The 20,722-nt window shown below is 44.3% G+C and overlaps 1 protein-coding gene across 1 annotated transcript in view; it reads left to right on the forward strand.

The window, feature by feature from the left end:
• Ca12 (carbonic anhydrase 12) overlaps positions 1-19,719 on the forward strand; it is a 49,642-nt gene extending 29,923 nt beyond the window's left edge. The window contains exons 3-11 of the mRNA XM_051197828.1: positions 1,852-2,031; positions 3,087-3,232; positions 6,264-6,359; positions 7,304-7,367; positions 7,646-7,803; positions 8,976-9,102; positions 17,679-17,711; positions 18,552-18,639; positions 19,332-19,719. Coding sequence (XP_051053785.1) covers positions 1,852-2,031; positions 3,087-3,232; positions 6,264-6,359; positions 7,304-7,367; positions 7,646-7,803; positions 8,976-9,102; positions 17,679-17,711; positions 18,552-18,639; positions 19,332-19,401 — 962 coding nt within the window. The 3' untranslated portion in view covers positions 19,402-19,719. The remainder of the gene's footprint in view (positions 1-1,851; positions 2,032-3,086; positions 3,233-6,263; positions 6,360-7,303; positions 7,368-7,645; positions 7,804-8,975; positions 9,103-17,678; positions 17,712-18,551; positions 18,640-19,331) is intronic.
• The last annotated feature ends 1,003 nt before the right edge of the window (positions 19,720-20,722 follow it).

Raw genomic sequence — 20,722 nt, forward strand, 5'->3', positions numbered from 1 at the left:
GGGTGTGAAAGGCTCTTTTAGACCCTGCAGCCGCGAGCGCTTGCAACTGGTTTGCCTGTGGACAGAAGCCAGGACTGGGGAGATGGTGTCTACACCCCAGGCAGCCCAGGGACATCAGCAACCTGTGCCTTCACTTTTGAAGCTGGTTCCCACCCGTCATCTTATCACACGCACTAGAGCAGCCTTGACATGAACAAGCCTCGGCGAGCTGTTCCAACTTGCCTGGTGCAGAGAGTGAAGGTGCTTAGTCCTGTAATCTTCATAAATATTGGATCTTGGGAGCCAGAAGGAACCTTCCAGAATACAGTATCCAACCCTGACATTTCTACCAAGGCTGGCAGCAGCTCCAGTAGGGAACATGACCTGGTGGTGGGACAGGCGTTGCTGCAGTCTTGTCTGGGTATTCTGTGTTCCCACCTTATTTTCTACTGAAGGCCTTGGCCACACTGACTCTGCTATCTTTAACATGCTTATTCCTCTCACCCCCAAATATCCAGCATGGCTCTAACTTCTAATAATGACTATGTAGGACACAATTTACAAAATTTCCTCCTTATGGCCTCCCAAGATCTCAGTTATTTGGGGGGAAATGTCTGCTAGTAGCCTGAAAATCCATTTAATTACCATGGAGGATAATCTTTTAAACACAGATTTACATTCTTTCAAGATTCTTCCTTGTGGGAGTACCATAGTTTTTAGGTGCTCTCAAGCTTCTTAATGCTGTGACCCTTTAATATGATTCCTCACATGTGCTGACCCCAATCACAAAATTATTTTTTGTTGCTACTTTGTAACTGCAATTTTGCTACTGTTATGGATCACAATGTGAATGTCTGTGTTTTCCGATGGTCTTAGGTGACACCTGTGAAAGGGTTGTTCCAGCCCAGGGGTCAGTGACCCACAGATCCAGAACTGCTGGTTTATCTGAACATGGGATGTTTTCATTCACAGAAGAGTGACTGTAGCCAATATTTAGCAGGGAGCCTGAGCCCTGGATCTAGGTCTTCATTTTAAAGCCTGTTTCTCTTCACAGAGGACTTGTCAATTTTATTACAATAATTAGATTGTAGTATTACCAGGCTTCACTCCAGTTAAAACCCTGCTGTACATGGCTTTGTGATCCCAAGCCTATAATTACTCAATATTTTTCAAGTATTCCTTTTGGAGTCTGCACTCTAGATGTGAGTATCAGGAGTCTATATCCCCAGGGTTTCCTATCAGGAACATCACACTGTGAATCCACCAGTCAAAAAGACTGGTTTGAGTTATGGTCAGTCAGATACCAATTACACCACCTGACACAGTTTGGCAGATTCACCATTTTCCCCCCACTGGAATACCTGCTTGGATGTCCCTATTGTATCCAACTTGGTGACCTCAAGATCTAGAGTAATTCCTGGCAATAATAGGTGCTCAACAAGCAGATGGCAAATTGGTGGATCATTAGTCTTCATGTAGGAAGGGTATATATGTATTTTGTCAACAGGGGGATAAAGTGGAGATTGGATGGGAGCCCTAGTTTCTGGCCTGGGGTACTTTTGAGATGTTTTCTGGGCCAGATTCTAGAAGCTGGTATCTCCAGGTCTTGAACAGTTTATCTCTAAAACCAGGACCAACTCTTCTCCCTCATAGAAGTTACAATGAGCAAAGGTGTCAAGTATTTCTTCTGATTCTTCCCACTCTCAGATGAAGTCCACAAGGATGCCAAGGGACCATACTTGCCTCATGTAGAATAGTGGTTGTCTATGGAAAGATATGGGAATGAAAAGGAACTTTTGTATAAACAGAGATTAGAAGGTGAGGAAATTTCCTTGTGGAAAACTGAGCTTGAGCTTGGATCTCTCCTTCTAGGTCCTACAGGGGAAAAGAACTGGTCCAAGAAATACCCATCGTGTGGGGGCCTCCTACAGTCCCCAATAGACCTACATAGTGACATCCTCCAATATGATGCCAGCCTCACACCCTTACAATTCCAAGGTTACAATGTGTCTGCTGAAAAGCTGTTAAACTTGACCAATGATGGTCATTCAGGTAAGAGGGAGACCTTAGAGACCCTGAAAGGCAAGTCTGAGACCCCTTTGACTCCCTGGCCTGACTCTTCCATCTGGCCTGGAGGGGTTCCCCAAGGTATTCCAGAGAAGAGGTTACCAGGAGTCTGTGAGGCATTCCTGACCTACTGTCTTATTTATGGTGTGTGTGTGTGTGTGCTACAGTTCTGGCTCTGGTGATTCTTCTGGGGCAGCACATCTCAGAAGCACATCTCTTGTGCGACAGAGAGGAAGAGATAGGTCTGATCCCATTGGTCCATTTGCTAAGCTGCCAGGGTGAGTTCTGGGTCAACACAAACTATTCAAGGCACCAGCAATTCAGTTGCTGAGGGTGGACACTCAGGGTTTAGAGTCAGAGAGACTGTAACTTTGCTATATACATACACACACACACACACACACACACACACACACACACACACACACACAGAGGCCAGATTTAGAGTGAGTCTTTCCAACTCTAATAATCTAATCAAGAAAATCCTCACAAGAGTGCCCAGCTGCTTAGGTTGTAGTTGATTCCAAATGCAATTAAGTTGACAACCAAGATTAGCCATCACAGATATTAATGAGCCGTCAGATTGGGTAAGAATTTTGACTTCCTTGAGTTGTCATTTGGAATACGGACTCATTGATTTGTTCAGTGACCACTAGAGATTGGGTACATCAATCTGTTGCATAGTAAATGCTTCTTAAATAGCAATTGTCACTGGAATGCTATTTTCCCACTTGGAAAGTTCTTCATTGAAGGTTCTATTATTATAGGCAGGAATTGGATACATGGATAAGTAAAGAAACAACCACCATTGGCACAGAGTTGATGCTTTCCAGGGGATCCATGAAGGTGCTTGTGGAGTTGCACTAGGAGAAAGAGGCCAGGTCTCTGGCCTTCAGGCATTATTGCTGTGGTCTATGCTTTGTTCCTGCAGCCACTTGTACCTGTGTAGGGGTTACCCGTCTGATTACTTTCTGTCAGGGTTGGTCTGGCCAGGGTTCAGCTGGCCAGGGCTCTGAAGGCTACTCCTCCATTCCTCACAGTGAGACTGAATCTGAACTCGGACATGTATATCCAGGGCCTCCAGCCCCACCGATACAGAGCAGAGCAGCTGCACTTTCACTGGGGGAACCGCAATGACCCCCATGGCTCTGAACACACTGTGAGTGGGAAGCACTTTGCTGCTGAGGTGAGTAAATGGCTAGTCTGGGAGAGAGTACCTGGCACTGACCCCCCTCTATGTGGCTATTCAGATAGAGCAGCCTTCATAGTCTTTGTCCCCACCACTCTCCTGTCAGTAGCATAGGAAGGTCTCACGCCCTGAATTTCTCCAGGTATCTTTATGCCTTCCTTTGCTGCAGCGTACTGAGTTTGCCTATTTCTTTTACTGTGTGATGCTGCTGAGAAGGCCAGCTTTGAAGATGGCATGGTGTGATGCATGTGGTCCTTTTCTAGACATCCTCCTGTCCTGTGCAGGTGAAGACCTTATAGCTTGCCTTGCTTAATCATTGCTTAATCATGCCCAGCTCATTGCTCCTCCATGTTTTACAGTCTTCACACAACATGCTGCTCACAAATGACTTTCCCACATCATCCTTTCTCTTCTTATCCATGAATTATACTTGGGAATATAAGGACACTGATCCAGGACCATTCTTGTAGTTTGGCATAGGTTAAGGGGTGACTGGCATTTAGATGTGCAGGGCATCACTGTGATCAGAGATTCCTCTAAAAATTGTTTGGGATGTGTGCACAGCACTGTGTCACCCTGAGATTCTAATCTAAAATACCAAAGGGAATGAGAAGAGAGGCAGAATGTTCTTTCTGTATCACAGGCATGTGATGGGGTGGGTTGATGAGGGGGCTTGAGTTCTTCTACTCCAAGTTCTAAGTTGAGGATGTGGCTCTGAGTGTATACAGGGAAATAAGATAGGAAGAGATAAATGCTGCTGGTCAGCCAGCAGATCCCATACTAAATAATGACACAACCATTCTCCCCTTTGTTCACAATTGCTGAACTGCTTAATGCCTCAACCTAATTATAGGTCTGTTACAAGGGTGGAGGGGATGTGATTCTGGCCCAGTAGAATGGTATGACTGGAGGCGCACATATTTCAGAGCAGACCCCCCCTTCCCTGGAGCTCAAGAACTGCAATTTCTTGCAAGCTAATTGCAATGTTGAGGCTTCCACTTCCCCCTGGGAGAATAAAGTGGCAGCTAGGATGTAGGTTTGGAGAGTTTATGCATTTAAAAATATTTTTGGGGTGCTGAGATGGCTCAGAAATTAAAAAAGCATATTGCTCTTAGAGAAGTCCTGATCTTGGTTTCCATAACCTATTTTGGGAGTTCACAACTATCTATAACTCTACCTTCATTGGCTCTGATGCCTTCTTATGGCCTCATCAGACACTGCATTCACATGCGTGTGCTTGTGTTGCACACACACACACACACACACACACAATTGTTTTAACATTTGAGACAAAATTTTACTATGTGGTCCTCACTGGCCTGGATCTTACTATGTAGACACAGAATTCACAGAAATCCTCCTGTTTCCATCTCTTGAGTGCTGTGATAGAAGGCATGTGCCACCATGCCTAGCTAAAATAAAAATAAAATCTTAAAAAAATAATAATTGTATTCTCTGCTCTTAAGATAATCATCAGACAAAGCCTGATTTTTAAAAAAAAAATCAGTGCAAGCCTAACTGGCAGATTCTATGCAGAGAATCTCTTTGAAATGGTGGTTCTATTGTATGGGGACACAGAAGACTCTTTCTAAAGCCCCTCACCAGGGAACAACTGTAGACCTAGATTAGTTTTTATTTTGGTTTTTATTTAGTCTGAATATGTTAAGAGCTGAAGCAAACCACAGGGTCAAAAGTCAAGCAATAACCATCTTGGGTAATTTACACAAATATAAGCCTACTGTTTTTCCAAGCCATTCTAAGATGGTATGGTCCATCCTTTATGGGAAAGATGGTGAAGCAAGAGCCCCAAAGGAAGCCTTCACAAAAGATAACTTACAAGAAATAACATGAAAGTCAGATGTGGTGGTGCATGCCTGTAATCCTACCACTCAAGAGGCTGAGACATGAGGATTTTAAGCCCAAGGCCACATTAAGCTTTTCAGTAAGATTCTGCCTACCACCCCCAAATGACCCTAGTTCTGTTCCCTTACCTGGCATTTCACAGCTATCTGTAACTCTAACCAATGCCCTTTTCTGACTTCCACTAGAACCAGGCATGGTCATGGTACACAGATACACATGTAGGCAAAAAAAGAAAACCAGCAAAAGGGCTATGTAATGACATTAAAAATAGACCTTATGCTGAATTTCTTTCAACAAAGGAGATGATAAGTGAACAGGAAAAAAATCAAGATAAAGGTTTCAATATGCAATAGTCTCAAGGGCCCAGAAGAAAAGTGAATGTATTTTACATTTAGATCTATCCACTATAAAGTTTTCTGAAGGTTAGGTGATACCATCTTTAGGATAAAAAGTCAGATTAAGCATCACCAGAATTTATATTAACATGGGTCATAATATGTGTCTATACTCTCTAAATCTAGGATTACTCAAAAACTCTTTACATTAATTTATGATCTGATTAAAAACTCCACCATTTAGAATTTTATTGTGGAGTATCATTTTGTTTTATACACTCTTAAAATCTGACTGTTAAACCCAGCTGATAAAAGCCATGCTGTGATTTTGTCAGCCTGAGGGATAAACATCAATGTCTTATGCATCATCAATTATGATTAAGTTGTGGCTGGCAGCTGTAGCCCTACCTGCACTGCTTTCAGATCAAGTACAGAGATGACAAACTACTGGAGACCACTTGGCCCCGGGCTCCAGAATAAAAATCAGAAGGGAGAAGAGCTCCAAAGCACCAAAATCTTCTCATGGGTAACATAAAAACCCATTTATTCATTCACTCATTCATTCTTGTCTGTTGTACCTTTGCTACTTTACAGGTGCCTTATCAGACACCAGGGATCTTATGAATTACTTAGCGTGTGCCCTGGTTTACAGGCTGGAGAGGACTGGGGAAAGGGGAAAGCTGGGGATAGATGCTAAGGGTGAGGGATCAATTCTGTGCGGGAGAGGAGGGACAGATGCCTATCTTCCTAGTTGGGTTCAAGTCTTCTGTAGAAACAAAAGGTTCCCGTGAGTCACTTTTCCCCTCCTGGATACTTCTCTCCTTTTGCAGCTGCACATTGTCCATTATAACTCAGACCTGTACCCTGACTTCAGCAGCGCCAGTGACAAGTCAGAAGGCCTCGCTGTCCTTGCTGTTCTCATTGAGGTACGAGGTTCAGAGGGCTTCTTTATATGAGGTCTGTAGCAGGGATGGTATCAGTACCAGGCATGTGTTCTGTGCACAGGAATTGGTAGTGAGTTGCTCCTGGATGGCCCTGCCTTGCCTCTAGAACAGGGCTGTTCCTCATAAGGCTCCTTCTGTCTTTTCTCACAGGAAGCCTCTTCTCTATTTAGGCAGCTGAAACAGATATAGCTTTCATGACACTGAAAATATGAGCCCCTTCCTCCAGTCCTGTTGCATGGTATGAGGTCACCTTGCTGGGGAGGGCCTGTGATTACAGGGATCCTCATGTGACACCACCAGATGCATCCATCACTGATAGAACACCTAGCACCCCAACTCCACTCTGGACTGAATTATTTAATTATTTAATCCATTCTGAATTGTTTGATATTGGGAAACAAGAATGGAGCCTGGTATGGTGGTGGATGCCTGTAATCCCAGCAGGTTGGAGGTCAAGACAAGAGGATTATTGAGAATTTGAAGTCAGGATGGGCTACATCAAGATTTTAGCTCAAAAATTGGGGATGATGGTAGGAAATGATCAGCTTGCTTTGTTTTCCCCAAATGAGGCAACATGTTCCTATTTTCCAGTATGCTTACTTATCTGGCGTGGCTTTTGTGAACTCAAAACTTCCTTAGGTTCTAGGTTAAATGAACTGGTGTAGTCTTTGGGCTCATATCAGATAACCAGGAATACACCCTATACACTGGGATACTCAAACCTGGTGTCTTAAACTGAAACTAGGTATCATTTGATGCCAAAGGTCAAGACCACTATACTAACACTTACCAATCTGGTGATGGGTCAGAATCTTCTTTGTAGGCAGGTCCTCAGGGAGAACCTCCAACCCTCTGATGGTAATTGTCAATGCAGGCTGAGCCTATCTTATTCTGTCCCAGCTCAACCTGCCTGGTCTCTGTTGCAGATAGGCTCCATCAATCCATCTTATGACAAGATCTTCAGTCATCTTCAACATGTGAAGTACAAAGGTGAGGGGCGCTTGGCTACTTAATTCATTCACTGTTACACAGGATGTGGTCACATCTGTGTCACCTTAAGAATGACAACAGCTTAGGGGTGGGTATTGTCTGTGTTCACCACATTGAGAACAGCAGGTTACTGGGCAGTGTTGTGACACTGGGTCATGTGGCCCAGAAAAGAGCACATTCACTGTGCCTGAATATGAGTATTTAAGCTCATTTACTACGCTTATGCCTCTCCTATCATGAGGTAGGCTGGTGCCCTCACTCCCAATATGTCTCTCCAGGCCAACAAGTACTCATCCCAGGCTTCAACATTGAAGAACTTCTGCCTGAGAGCCCTGGCGAATACTACCGCTATGAAGGGTCTCTGACTACACCTCCTTGTTATCCTACTGTGCTCTGGACAGTTTTCCGAAACCCTGTGCAGATTTCCCAGGATCAGGTAACAAGCCAGAGAATGTACAAATCGTGTTCCATGACATAAGCTGTTCTAACCAATGACTTGATTTCCTCTGAGTTCCATTAGCAGCTCTTCAGAAACTCTCCAGTGACCTTCCACTGAAATGCTATAGGAATTACAGACTAAGATCTAAGAGGAGTTAAACATCAAGCTAGGAAAATGGACACACTTCCCACAGTTCTTAAAGAGAGCTGCAAAGCTGAGTTTGCTAACACACCCATCAGTGGCTGGGTGGCATTTGCTGTCCAGGTGGGAGCACCTGGCAACTTTGGTGGCTCAGAATAAAGTTCATATCAGGTTAACACATGGGCCTTGGGATTGCAGTGGTGAGAGGGTCACTGCTCTTGGAGCCCACAATCTACAAGTGTAAGAATCATGTCATTAGCAACCACTCATGCTGGAAGTCAGGGTTAGAAGTTCTCAGGGTCACTTGACTTCTGAGTTGAGTCACTGATCATCCTGCTACCCCATAGCCTAAAAGCATGAAGAAAGGTGTAGAGAAGGTTGGATGGTGCTGTATAATAATCACCCCCACCCTAGTCATTCTAGTCAGCTCTCACTGTCAAACACCTGCTCTTTACTACAAGCTTCTGAACTGAGAAACCTTGATAAATGGCAGCTGGTGGGTGGACAGCAGAGGTGATGAGCTGAATCATAGGTGAAAAGCATGAGAAGCAGACATAGCCTAACCCAGAAGCTACCATAGAAACCAACTGTATCATATTCATGGGGGTGTGAAATGCCAGGGAGGCAGCAGTCACATCACCAGCTGGCCTCTTCCCTCTGTCTTTTATTCTGATTTGACTATTTAAAAAACAAGCCTAGCCCCCACTGCCTTAAGAGTTGAGTTCCAGTTCAGGGTCATGAAAGGAATGTGATCTTGGTGAGAGGCTAAGGAGTCATCCTCTTCAGTTTCCCTTCATTGGGGGCAGATTCTAGGGTCATGGACTTTGACAGCAGGAAGGACCCGGCCCAACTGAGCAGTAGCTAGCTAGTGAGACCCTCAGGATGGAGAAGTTGTTCTCTGGCTTTCCCATTGCTTTCAAATACCTACTGCCAAGCACCCCATTGGCTGATTCCAGAGGTTTCTTCCCAGTAAGCCAGGCCAGCGAGCATCATCTGCGCATGGGACCCATTTCCACTTTTCCCCTCAGCTGCTGGCTTTGGAGACAGCTCTGTATTTCACACACATGGATGATCCTTCCCCCAAAGAAATGGTCAACAACTTCCGGCAGGTCCAGAAGTTCGATGAGAAGCTGGTATATATCTCCTTCCGACAAGGTGAGGAGGAAGGTTCTGGGAAAAGGGAGAGGCAGCAGTGGGTTACCGGATGTCTGTTTCCTTGGTAGGAAACAGAGCCCTTAGGAGACTGGCTAAGAGTCCCCTGGCTGCCAAGGAACCAGAGCACGTCTAGGAGCTTTGGTGTAGGGGCTACAGTAGTCTCCCTTCAGTACTCTCCACTTCCTCAAGTCCTTGGAGAGAAGCCCAGGCTTTGAGGTACACAGGCCAGAGCCCTTAAGTGTGGGAGACACCCACAGGTGGTGATGAGATGTTCTTGGGGACTTCTCTGCTCTAAAGAATTATTCCTTATCATAAGACACATGGAACCCTTTGCATGAGGAGAGACTAACTTCCCACCTTAGACTTCCTTGTCATCAAGGGCTACATATGCCCTGCCCCAGGTCAAAGGAGGTGATTACATACTACAACTATCTATAGATGCTTCTTTGTAGGGTCAAGGGTATAACCCATGTTCATGGCCACATCTGTTCAAAGTCTCACAGAGCAGGACCCATTAGCAAGCAAGCACTAGGGTTCATAGCTTTTGTGTCTAATCTTGGAGTTTTCAAAAGCACCAGAAAACACATCCCAAGCCGAGTAAAGCTTAATACTTTGGTTTCAATTGCTAGGAACTCAATATTCCTTCTAAGTCTCTAAGGGTAATGGTCAGGACCTTTCACTTGCCCAATGAAAGTGGTGACGGCATAAGGAGAACTCTTGCCATCCACACCCATTTTCAAACCTCTGGGGTAACTTTCTCACCAGACCTTCCTGAGCTTTGCCAAATTTAGGGATCTTGGATTGTCAGAAGCAGTACAGATCTGCAGAAGTGCCCCTGCCACCTTCTTATGTCATTCATAGCTCAATAGGGTCAGGTGTTCATATTTTAAAGCAATACACAAACCTATCTGTTAGAGGAGCCATGCCCCTCATCTCACCTGATGGTTTGTTGTTGTTGTTATTGTCATTCCTTTACTATATGAGACTGTAATTGTCATCTGCTCAGTTTAGTCATAAGCCAATGAAGACTGCATTTCAAAGCCAGAAGGCATTAGAAATCTTCCCTTCTGAACTGACCCATCGGCATGGCCAGCATAACGTCTGTAGTCTTCTGTGGGTTATCCTCATGCCCAAGGGTTTGTGCTTTGTATTCTCTCTAGATACCACTCAATTAAGGTCATTCCCCTTCTCTTCAGTTTCTGAGTCTGAAATGCAATCTGGGAACAGGGTGGTCCTGAGAATGTGTAAGACAGTGACAACCCACTTGTTTTCTAGGGAATGATTTGAATGCCTGGGATGTTTTCATTTGTTCTCCACTATGGACACAGCATTTCCTGTCCCTTCTAAGTGGACTATGTAGTATGTAGAATTGAACAAAGGTACTTCAGTTCTCTGTTCTTGAGACAAGGTCTCCTGTATTTCAGGCTACCTTTCAACCTTGACTTTATGGTTCTCCTGCCTCAGCCTCTCAAGAGTTTAGAGTTATAGACATGAGGCATCATACACTGTATGGAGCTACTTCAGGTCTTACATTTAAAAGCCTAAAGATGAGGACCATAGTCCTCAGGCAAGATTTTGCTTACAGCTCAAGGGCTGTAAGAGCTGCTCTCTGAGCTAGTCTGTATATGTACCTGGAAAGAGGGTAACAGATACTTTCCCTGAAGTCAGGAGACCTCAGTTCAAGGCATTGCTTGTTTTCTCCTGACTGTGTGATGTGAACAAAGCACACCCTTTTTTTGGCCTTGGTTTCCTTGGCCACAGGATGCTAGGCTGGAGACCTGCTCTGACGTACTTTCAGTGCCAATATATTATGACTCAAAATGGACACTAATAACCGCCATTCCTAACTTTACATTGCAGGGTCAGTGTTTGGGGGCAGTTACAGAGGATCAGAAGAAGCCGTGCAGGAATTTGATTATGACAACTAAAAGTAATCCCCACTTGTACCGATGGACTATGGCATTGGCACTAATTAGCCATCTCCTTAGATGGGCTCAGGTCTAAGTAGCTGCTTGTAGACTGGACCATACAGTCAGCTTTGTAGCTGAGTGCTTTGGTAGATCCTTCAAGTCTGGCTGGAGTAGCTTGAGAAGGCTCTAGGCAGAAGCTTGAAGACTAATCCTTGGCTTAGGACATCAAGATCAAAGCCCCAAAGCAGCTTTGCCACAGACTCTCCTGCACAGCTTGGTCAGAGATGCTGCTTCCGTGAGGCTTGGCTCAGCTTTCTCCTTGGAGAATCTGTAGCAGTTCAAGGCAAATTTGTTCACTTAGACTGATTATAGAAACTTGGCAAAAGTACCCCTTTTTCTCATACTCCAAAGCACAGTCAGTAAACAAAGCTACCTCCTAAGGCAAGATGAAGAAGCAGCCCCCAGGAAGCTCAGCTCTTACCCCCACACTGTCCATGCGTGCCTGAATTCACAAGGGCTTCTAACAGCCAACCTGGGGCAGGTCTGAATAACATGCAATTTCAGGTTTATAGCATGAGCCTGTTTGTCCACACAACCCCTGAGTGATTTGGGTTCAGGTCTTTGCAGGTTCTTCCATGGAGGCCCATTTATAATTAGGGTCTGTTTCATACCGATTCCTTTGGAAGTTAAAGAGCTAAGGAATCCAAACATTATTCCAGGAAAAGAAAGTAAAAACAAAACAAACCAACCAAACAACAAAAACAAAACAAAACAAAAACAAAAAAAACAAAAAATTGTAGGATATTGGTCAGTGACTTTGTAGGCTTAGGACTAGTTTTTATCCCCATTAGTATAGGATTCTAAAGTTGAATATCACATGCTCTAATATTTATTTTAATTACATTTATATTTTTATTTTATATGCATATCGGTATTTTGTCTGCATGTATGTCTGTATACCATGTACATGCCTAGTGCCCCAGGAGATCAGAATAGGATGTTGGAATCCATGGAACTATAGTTACAGGCAGTTGTAGGTGTTGGGAATCATACTCAACTCCTCAGGAAAATCAACCAGTGTTCTTAACCATGGAGCCATCACTAGTCTTTATTGTATTATATCATGAAAGCCTGAGTCCTGTGATGATGATCCCAAACAAACTAACCCAAGAAAAGCCTTGTTCCCATTAGTAAGTAAATGCCCTTCTTATATAATTCGGTAAGGCTAAGAGGAGTGGCAAGAGAAACAAACCTGGTCTTCCTTTGGGAAAGTCTACAGACCCCTTCATCTGAGCACCTTTCTGCAGGGCCCTCAGCATCCCTTGTCTCCTTTCTATCTGTGTGAGGCTTTCTCACTTGGTGGCCATTTTGATGGCTTAAAGTTCCTACTCCAGATGGAAAACTATAGGTCATGCAGAGACTCTGGAAAATAGTCTCTTCCAAGGAAGACTTGAGCTTGCTTTCAAGGTGGGGTGATAGAGAGAAGACTCACTTGAAGCCAATTCAGATTTCCTGAGAGCCAGGCACCCTAAGGGAGGATGCTGAAAAGAGTACAGGCCAGGGCCCAGGAGTAGGTTAATTTCTTCCCAGTCAGTGACACCAACTCTGAGTCCAAATGGTGATAGATAGTAAGGCAAGGGTACCTAGGTACTAACATTGTCTAGGTTCTTTTAAGCATGTTAGGGGCAAGGAAACTGGAGAGACACAATGAGGCCAAAAAGTTTCTATAATCATGTCTCTTGCTCTGAGGAACTGCATGTTACTCACTAGGGATCTAGAGCCAGCTGAGGGGCATTTAGATGAGTGAGTGTGCTGTACTGTTGAGCTTGCTGGCCGTTGAGGGGGAGGGCTCTAACCAATGGTCATTTGCAGAGTAACATAATTAGATCCTGCTTATCCTGGAGAGACCTGCATAGTTTTAGAAGAACTTTCAAAAGAGAGACATTTTACCGAGCTAAGATGGCTAATAATTTTTTTTTTTTTGAGACTACAACTTATATGCCATGGTATTGACCTTGTGTTTCTTCAAGTTTCTATTTATAAATAAAAACTATTAGATGGAAGAGTATCATCAATTCTTCCAAGGCATCCAGTGACAAATCAGAGAAGTTCCTACCTTCAAATTCCTAGACCTGGAACATGCTGCCTATGAGAACAGTCCATGCTTTGGCAGGACTTTGAAATAAGAGATTGCATCACACAAGCAAACAGAATTGCAAGTGGAACTAGGGAATACTAGACAGTCTGAACTGTCAGCAGCAATCATCAAATGTGCTAAGGAGCGAAGTCCCAGACCCCTTAACACACCATGAGTTTTCTTAGCATGGCTTTACTGTGCTTTATGGAGCAGAGACAAACAAACAAACACCAACCCCCCACCCCAAGCATTCCATCTTACTCCTGATGACAAGCCCCTGACACAGAGCAGGATGAGTTCAGGAACAACAGCTGGGAAAGGGGCCAGGCAGAAGGCTGGACCCATTCCTGTGAGGCCCCTGGCTGGCCCTCCCATGTCAGCTCTTGGCCCCACCCCTGTCCTCTCAGCCTCAGCCCCTCCACCCCCCACACGGCAGGGCGTCCTAAAAAAGGGAAGGCACATACACTATTCCTCTTGTCCAGAATGGCTCTCTCCCATTCACAAAGTTCTTTTTTTTTTTTTTTTTTAAATTTACTTATTATGTATAGTGCAGTATGTATGCCTGCACACCAGAAGAGGGCACCAGATACCAGATTTCATCATAAATAGTTGTGAGCCATCATGTGGTTGCTAGGAATTGAACTCAGAACCTCTGGAAGAACAGCCAGTGCTCTTAACCTCTGAGACATCTCTCCAGCCCCCACAAAGTTCTTTTGAGACTCAACTTTAGTCACACTCTCTCAGAAGCCCTCCCTACTACCTTAGAGCTACCTTTTTCATCTGACTTATTCATGTGTATAGTATAGTATGTGCCATATAGCCAATATGCCAACTATATTACTACATTTATTATAATACAGTAAAACCAGAGGGTGGGGGAGAACATTATACAGTATATACTTACATCCTTTTAGAAAGGATGCCTGATTCTTAGGATCATTCATTCTTTATTCCTGGCCCCATGCCCAGTGCATGCTATCAGCAGAGTGGCAGGCATGCTTGCAATCTGGGAGAAAAAGCCAGAAAAAGCCTTCAGTTTCTATCATAGTTTTATAAGTCAGCTACTTTTTAATCTGTCTAGTGGTACCTTCTTGGCAAACTTCTTTGTAGAAGTTATCCTCTCACTAGATTGCATAGGGCTGATGAAAAATAGGCCTGGTTAAAAGTATCTGCCAAAGACAGTAATGTGTGCTTGGTCACTGAGGGCATTTTCCTAAGCAAAGTACAATTTGAAGGAACACTATCACTGCACTCGCTTGACTCTATGGCTTTTAACATCACATGCTAAGGGGAACTTGTTATCATTCTCAGCCAATGTCATGTTCTTAAGCAGTCAAACCCCTGGTAAACCTAAACTCTCCTGGCTTCTTTTGTAAGACTGGAGACCATTGAAGACTGGCCTATGCATATATCACCCCTACAGAACATGTTGTCTATGAGGACAGTCCATGCTTTGGCAGGACTTTGAAATAAGAGAATGCATCCCACAATCAAACATAATTGAAAGTGGAACTAGAGAATACTAGACTGTTGTTCCAGGTTCTCCAAGATGTATAAATGAGTGTTTGCTCTTCGGGCTGGACTTGTTTGTGTTTGTACTTGAGGCTTCAGAGCACCTCAAGAGCAGTTAACCAGCATCCTTGGGGCAGCCAGACGCCAGTGGAGAAGATACAGCTCCTGAACCAGCTAGTCCAGGTAGCAAGGCCTTTGTGTCAAGCAGTTCCTGACCTTCTCCAGGTGTCCTCTCTTCCTGGACAATGCTGCTGCCTGTACCTATGCGCAACTTCCTTTTGTGTGTCACATTGCCCCATCTCTGCTCACTCTGGCTGGCACCCACATGCTCTATGGAGGCACTGAGTCAGCAATACTCCCCCATCTTCTCAGCTTGAGTTATCTATCTCAGGAGTCTTTTCTGCTAAGTTATCGTCAGCTGGCTGTCATGGGTCACCTCTGAGAGCAAGCCTGTCTCCATTTCCTCATCTGTCTCATCATTTTTTCCTTAGGAATCTCATGCCAATGTCCTCTTTGGAAACAAACAATTTCTTTGTTTAAGCTGAACATACCTTCTCCAGCTCTGTCCACCCTACACCATCTTTGATGCCAGTACTCTAATTGTCCAGAAACTAGTCTCACCTGGATGAGCCTCTGCTGAGAAATACTTGCCTTCTTTTTCTTGCTTCAGTTCTCAAATTATCTCCACATTTCTCCCTATACCCAGAAAATCTCATTGCTAGCTGCCTGCCTCTTTAGTTAGCAGACTCATTGGACCTATCTTCAGTGGGCCTCAATCCCTCTGAGCAAAGTCTTTTTCTGTAGACCTTGGATGGTATGACTAAATTGGTAAGATGGCATTTTAACCACATCTTCCTGCCTTGGGCATCATAGAGAGGTAGAACTTTTATGATGAGACCCTTGCCAGTTTTTCCTTCCTTAACACCTTAGTTGCTTTGCGTTTTTTTGTTTTTTGTTTTTTGTTTTTTTTTTTTTTTTTTTTTTTTTTGTTTTTTTTTTCAACATCAAAGTCTTATCTGGAAATTCACTTATTCCAGTCTCTGAACTTTCTCTGTCTTCTCTGCTATTTGTGCTCACATCCTTGTTCCAAGGAAAGACAATTTAATCCCTGACAGAGTCCACCAAGGAGTGAAAAACTTGGGTTGGAGCACTGAATTCAATTATGCCATTGTCAAAATCCTGCAGAGCAAGCAAGGAATGCTGGACTATTCCTCCTGAGAAGTCACCAAGCTGGACCATTCTGGAGAAAAGTATCACTCTAGAGCCTAGATTGCCAGCAATCCAAGACCACAGTACACAGATAACTCCTTTAGCCATGTGGTAGAAGTGCTCCGCTGTTTGGGCCCATGTGGCTCTCACATGTTTATGGTGACTGTGAAAGACATGGCCCAACTTGAACAACCTAGCTAGGTGGTTTGTGAGTGACAGGCTTATGTGGCTAGAACAGCACTATGAGCTTCTGGGCTTGAGGAACAAAAGTGAGTTTCATCAAAGGGCTAGAGAAGAAACACCCAGAGCTTGTTTAAGATAGAAATGACCTGGGTACTATAAAACAAAACAAAACCAAATAACAGCAAACTCAAATACTAAGTTGTACTGTTCTGGGGGCCCAGGCTAGAGGGAGCACACAGTACACACTGGAGAAGCATGAAATTCTCCCTGGGTGGGAACCTGTCCTACATACATCCTGAGCCATACACTGTTCCCTGTGTTCAGTTTACCAGGGAGGCTTGGGCAGGCAATCTGACCAAGGGAGCTACTTAAGAGCTATAAACTACTGGTGGTAGCCAGTCATAACAGGAACAGTCCACCTATCCTTGGGGACACCCTCCTCACATCTACCCAGTTTACTCTCACAGCAGCCAGGGCCACTCAGGTTCAGGCTTGTCTCAGACGCTTGGCAGGCTTGATGTGAAATTGCAGGACAGTAGAGAGGTGGGTACAGGTATTATGGCTCCTGGGGAATCAGCCAGATTCTGGCCACAGGATAGGAGAAGGCAGATGAGCAAAACCTTACCCTGCAGTCTCAGGCCTTGTGCCTCAGTATGTTGAAAGCCCCAAGGGTGAATTATGACCCTTGGCTGACACCTCACACTTGGACACTTGGCCTGGGCTCACCTAGAGTACTGGCTTCTATGGTGAGCTTTACAGGTGCAGGCTATCTCTGTGTGTCTGACTGGGTTACCACAGTCTGACAAACTCAAGCTTCTAGTGTGAATTAGAAAAAAAACATCACAAATAGACAGCAAAGCAGGCACACACACACACATACACACAGACAAAGTTTCTAAAAATTACCTGAGAAAAGTTTGTATGTAAACAAATTTCTTTAGATGGAGGACCTGGCTGAGAGAAAAGAGGAAGCAGGCTATGAGCTGCTCAGGGAAGGTGTTGTGATTAGGTTCCTCTGTTTATTCAGAAAGATGCAGTCACAGGTGACTGTGCCCTTGGAGATCCCTAGTAGGCTGTGGGGTTTTACCTTTGATGGCTGGGCCCCACTGAAGAACTCTAAACTCATCCTACTTATTTCTAACAGTGACTCGTGGGTAGAAGTCATAATACCCCAGTCTCATGAAGTAGAGATAATAGAGTGGTACAGTAGAGGAGTTTGTCCAGTAGAGCCAAGCAGAAATGGAAAAGAAAGAACCAAACCATGATGTTAGAGTAGGTGGGGGTAGGGAGAAGGCTGGTGGCAGGTGGCTGACTGAGAAAGACAGGTAACAGAGAGATAGAAAACCTACCAAAGTAGACTGGTTCTTATCCATGTTTAAAAACTGAAGTCTTGCTGGAGCAAAGAAAGTGACAGTGCTAAAGGAACAGGGGATGGAGGAAAAAACGGTATAGATCCCCAAGTGGGAATTTCCCTTGCCCCAGCAACCTAAGACAGGGGTATTTCTAAAATCTGAATAAGCCCTGGAATACCAACCAACAATGAAAGAGTTGCATGTTATGCACTGGTCAGATCCATCATGGTCTGGCTCCAGATTAACTTCCAATCTTTTCTCCCCTGTTTGAAGTAGGACTCATTACCGACACAGGACTGAGTTTGGGTATGTGGTCTCCTGAGTGTGCATGTTACAGTTGGGTGATCCCATGATTTTCAGTGTGATCTGGGCCTGTGATACTTTCAGCCCATCTTCTCTGCTTCTCTGCTGTCGCTTTGGCTTCTGGTATCCCTCAAGCTGCTCTCTAATTAAAAAATGAACTGCCAATCAAATGTTGCTCTAATGAAAAGATTGAATCACTCTGTGGTGTTTATGCAAAGATCCTATTTAAGACATTCTGTTGTTTAACATTGGAGAGCATAGATTGCCTCAAAACATACCTAAACTTAAGGTCAGGAGGCTGATCACATGAACTTGACCATGGTGTTGGTTATTTGGGACTGCAATTAAAATTAGGGGCAACATTTATAGAATCATCCCAAGAGACCTTCCATCCAGTAAGCAAAAGCAGACTGAGATCTTACTCTGTAGCACAGGGTTTCTCATAGTGTGGTTCACAGACCACAAGAATCAGCATCAACATTGGCTGGAGATGTTTGAAAATAAAATGCAGATTCCTGGGTCCCAGGTCTAGTAGACCAAACCAAGTCTCTGAAGGCTGACCTTTTGTAAAGTCTACATTGTAAACATGATTCTCAGATGATCCTAACTTGTGCAAGTTTGAGAACCCCTGTTGGAAAACCACTGCAGTATGTAGATGCCCTTCTAAATTCTCCAGCCAGTCAGTCCCACAAAGCCAGAGGCTGGAATCTTAGAAGAGAGGTGGGGAAATCACAGTGTTCTGAGGACAACTGTAGAGTGAGGACATAATTTCACAGCCATGTACTATGGGATCAGATGAGGAAAAGGAAGGAATGTGACATGTGCTCCCTGCCTCCTCACCAGGTATCATCCTTTCAGTGGCCCTGGCTGGTGTTCTTGGCATCTCTATTGTTCTGGCAGTGTCTATTTGGCTCTTCAGAAGGAAGAAGAGGTGAGCTGGTTTGGATTCAGAATTCCCATTCTGAATGTGCCGCTTATGTGCCCATGGTGATTGGCTATCTGGCGAGACAACTTTGGAGAAGGAAGAGCCCCTGTTGTGTAACCCACACTGTCCTAGGAGTGCTGCTCTCCAAATACTAGTGTCTAGGTCCTCACATGAAACGTTTAAGGGTTACTGTGCTCAGGTGTGGAGGTGACTCTACCAGCCTTATGCCATTACTAGTTAGCCATGAGGCATTAGACAAGTCTTCTGACTTGTGTTTGTCTTTGCACCAAGAAAAATTAAGAAAAACCTGATCTCTCACTCATATTAGCTATAAATACCTTTGCCTGTAGTTTTATTGCCATGCTTGGCTTTTCCTAGGACAATTTATTTTTCTTGGTATGGAAAATAAGGTTTCCGATTATGGCATCAGAAGTTTGAAGTGGGGGTAATAACAACACCTGCTTCAGAATTCAGGTCTGGTATGATCAGGCCTTGAAAACAGAAAAGAAGTAGGTTCTGTTTTAGTTAATGTTTGGTGTGACACCATTTCCTCCCAAGACCAACAGACCTGGGAAAGATCCCCCAGAGAGGAATCTAGACTTTTAAAACTCCTTCCATACCCGAGCCAGGCTGCTCTCTGGCTCCCTCTCTCTCCTTTTTTTGACTAACAAAGACTTGTGTTCTTATTGTTCCTGTAGCAAAAAAGGTGGCAACAAGGGAGTCATTTATAAACCAGCCATCAAGAAGGAGACTGAGGTCCATGCCTGAGGTCTCTGGCACTCTCAAACATCCAAGGAAGGACCTTGATTTGGACACTACATACTTTGGCTCTCTGGACACTTGAAATACCTCAAGGTGTTCTCTGAAGCTCAACTGTAACCCCTTCCCCAGACTCTTTTGAGGCTTCTGGCTGGGCCTCCCCTGTTCTGCTGTCACAGCCCCCCAGGGTGACCAGTGAGTGGGATGAACTGAACTAGGGGGCAGGAGCTTTCAGTGGATTGCTCTAGCTACTTGAGATGGCTAAAGATTCTGGATTCTGGCTCACAGACCTAACCTGCTGATGGACTATTATGGTTTGGAAAACACTTCCATCCTGGGTTCATCTTGATACACTCCCAGAGCCTTGGACATCCTAGTTATCCTCTAAACTACAAACTAGAGCATATACCCTTTGCTCAGGTGATACTTTTGAACCTCAGCTTCCTTAGGGAGGAGCTATCTTCCTTGGGTTTCCTTCTGCCCTGACAGACCCTCTAGCCTGACTTCATGCCTATTGAATTGAGACAGAAAGCATCAGAAAACAATGAAAAACTTATATAGTAGGGCATTTCCACAGTCCTGTCTTTTGGGTTAGAGACATTGACCAGAACTTGCGGCAATGCAGGCCAAAGTTCTAGTTCTTAGTGGGGATAAAGAAGACCAGGATAAAAAGAAACAGAGGGGCTGGGAAGGCATGCACTGTCCAGCAGTCTTCCTTTGGAGTCAGAACCAGAATCAAGATACAGTATAAGAGAAACTGAGTCTAAGTTACGGCCTACTTAGCTCTAGGAGGGCAGGTGTGCTTTACACTCCATTCTATTGCTGGAAAACAAGTTGCTTTCTCTTTCCTGCAGTAGCTGTGGCTCATGGAATTGAATCCATGGAAAACAGACAGAAGCAACACTACTCTACAGCTTTGTCTCTTTTGTCCAAATGTCAGTTCTACCTTGTCTGATATCCCTACACCTCTGTCTGTGGGCAAGTCTAAATGGTGTTTAGTCACAATGTATTTTCATACTATCAAAGCAGGAAGCTATCTTCACAGTCAAACCAGGTCCTGGTATTTAAATACCAAAATCAACAAAATGTTCCCAAGATTCTACATATTCTCCCCCGTCAGTCACACAGTTTCTGAGAATACTCCATCTTCATGTTCTTCCCACAGAGGTGAGACCCTGTGGAAAGCAGTCAGCTCCATGAGCCTCAGCCACCAGCCCCTAATTGCATTTTACAGGGAGTTCTCCTATTTAATCTCATTTTGACAGCATAGAATGTCCTCTTGAAGCACAAGGTTTTTGTTTTGTTTTGTTTTTGTATCTTTTCCCTTCTA

Source organism: Phodopus roborovskii, unplaced genomic scaffold, assembly GCF_943737965.1.
Source record: "Phodopus roborovskii unplaced genomic scaffold, PHOROB, whole genome shotgun sequence".
In the NCBI taxonomy this organism is placed as follows: Eukaryota; Metazoa; Chordata; class Mammalia; order Rodentia; family Cricetidae; genus Phodopus; species Phodopus roborovskii.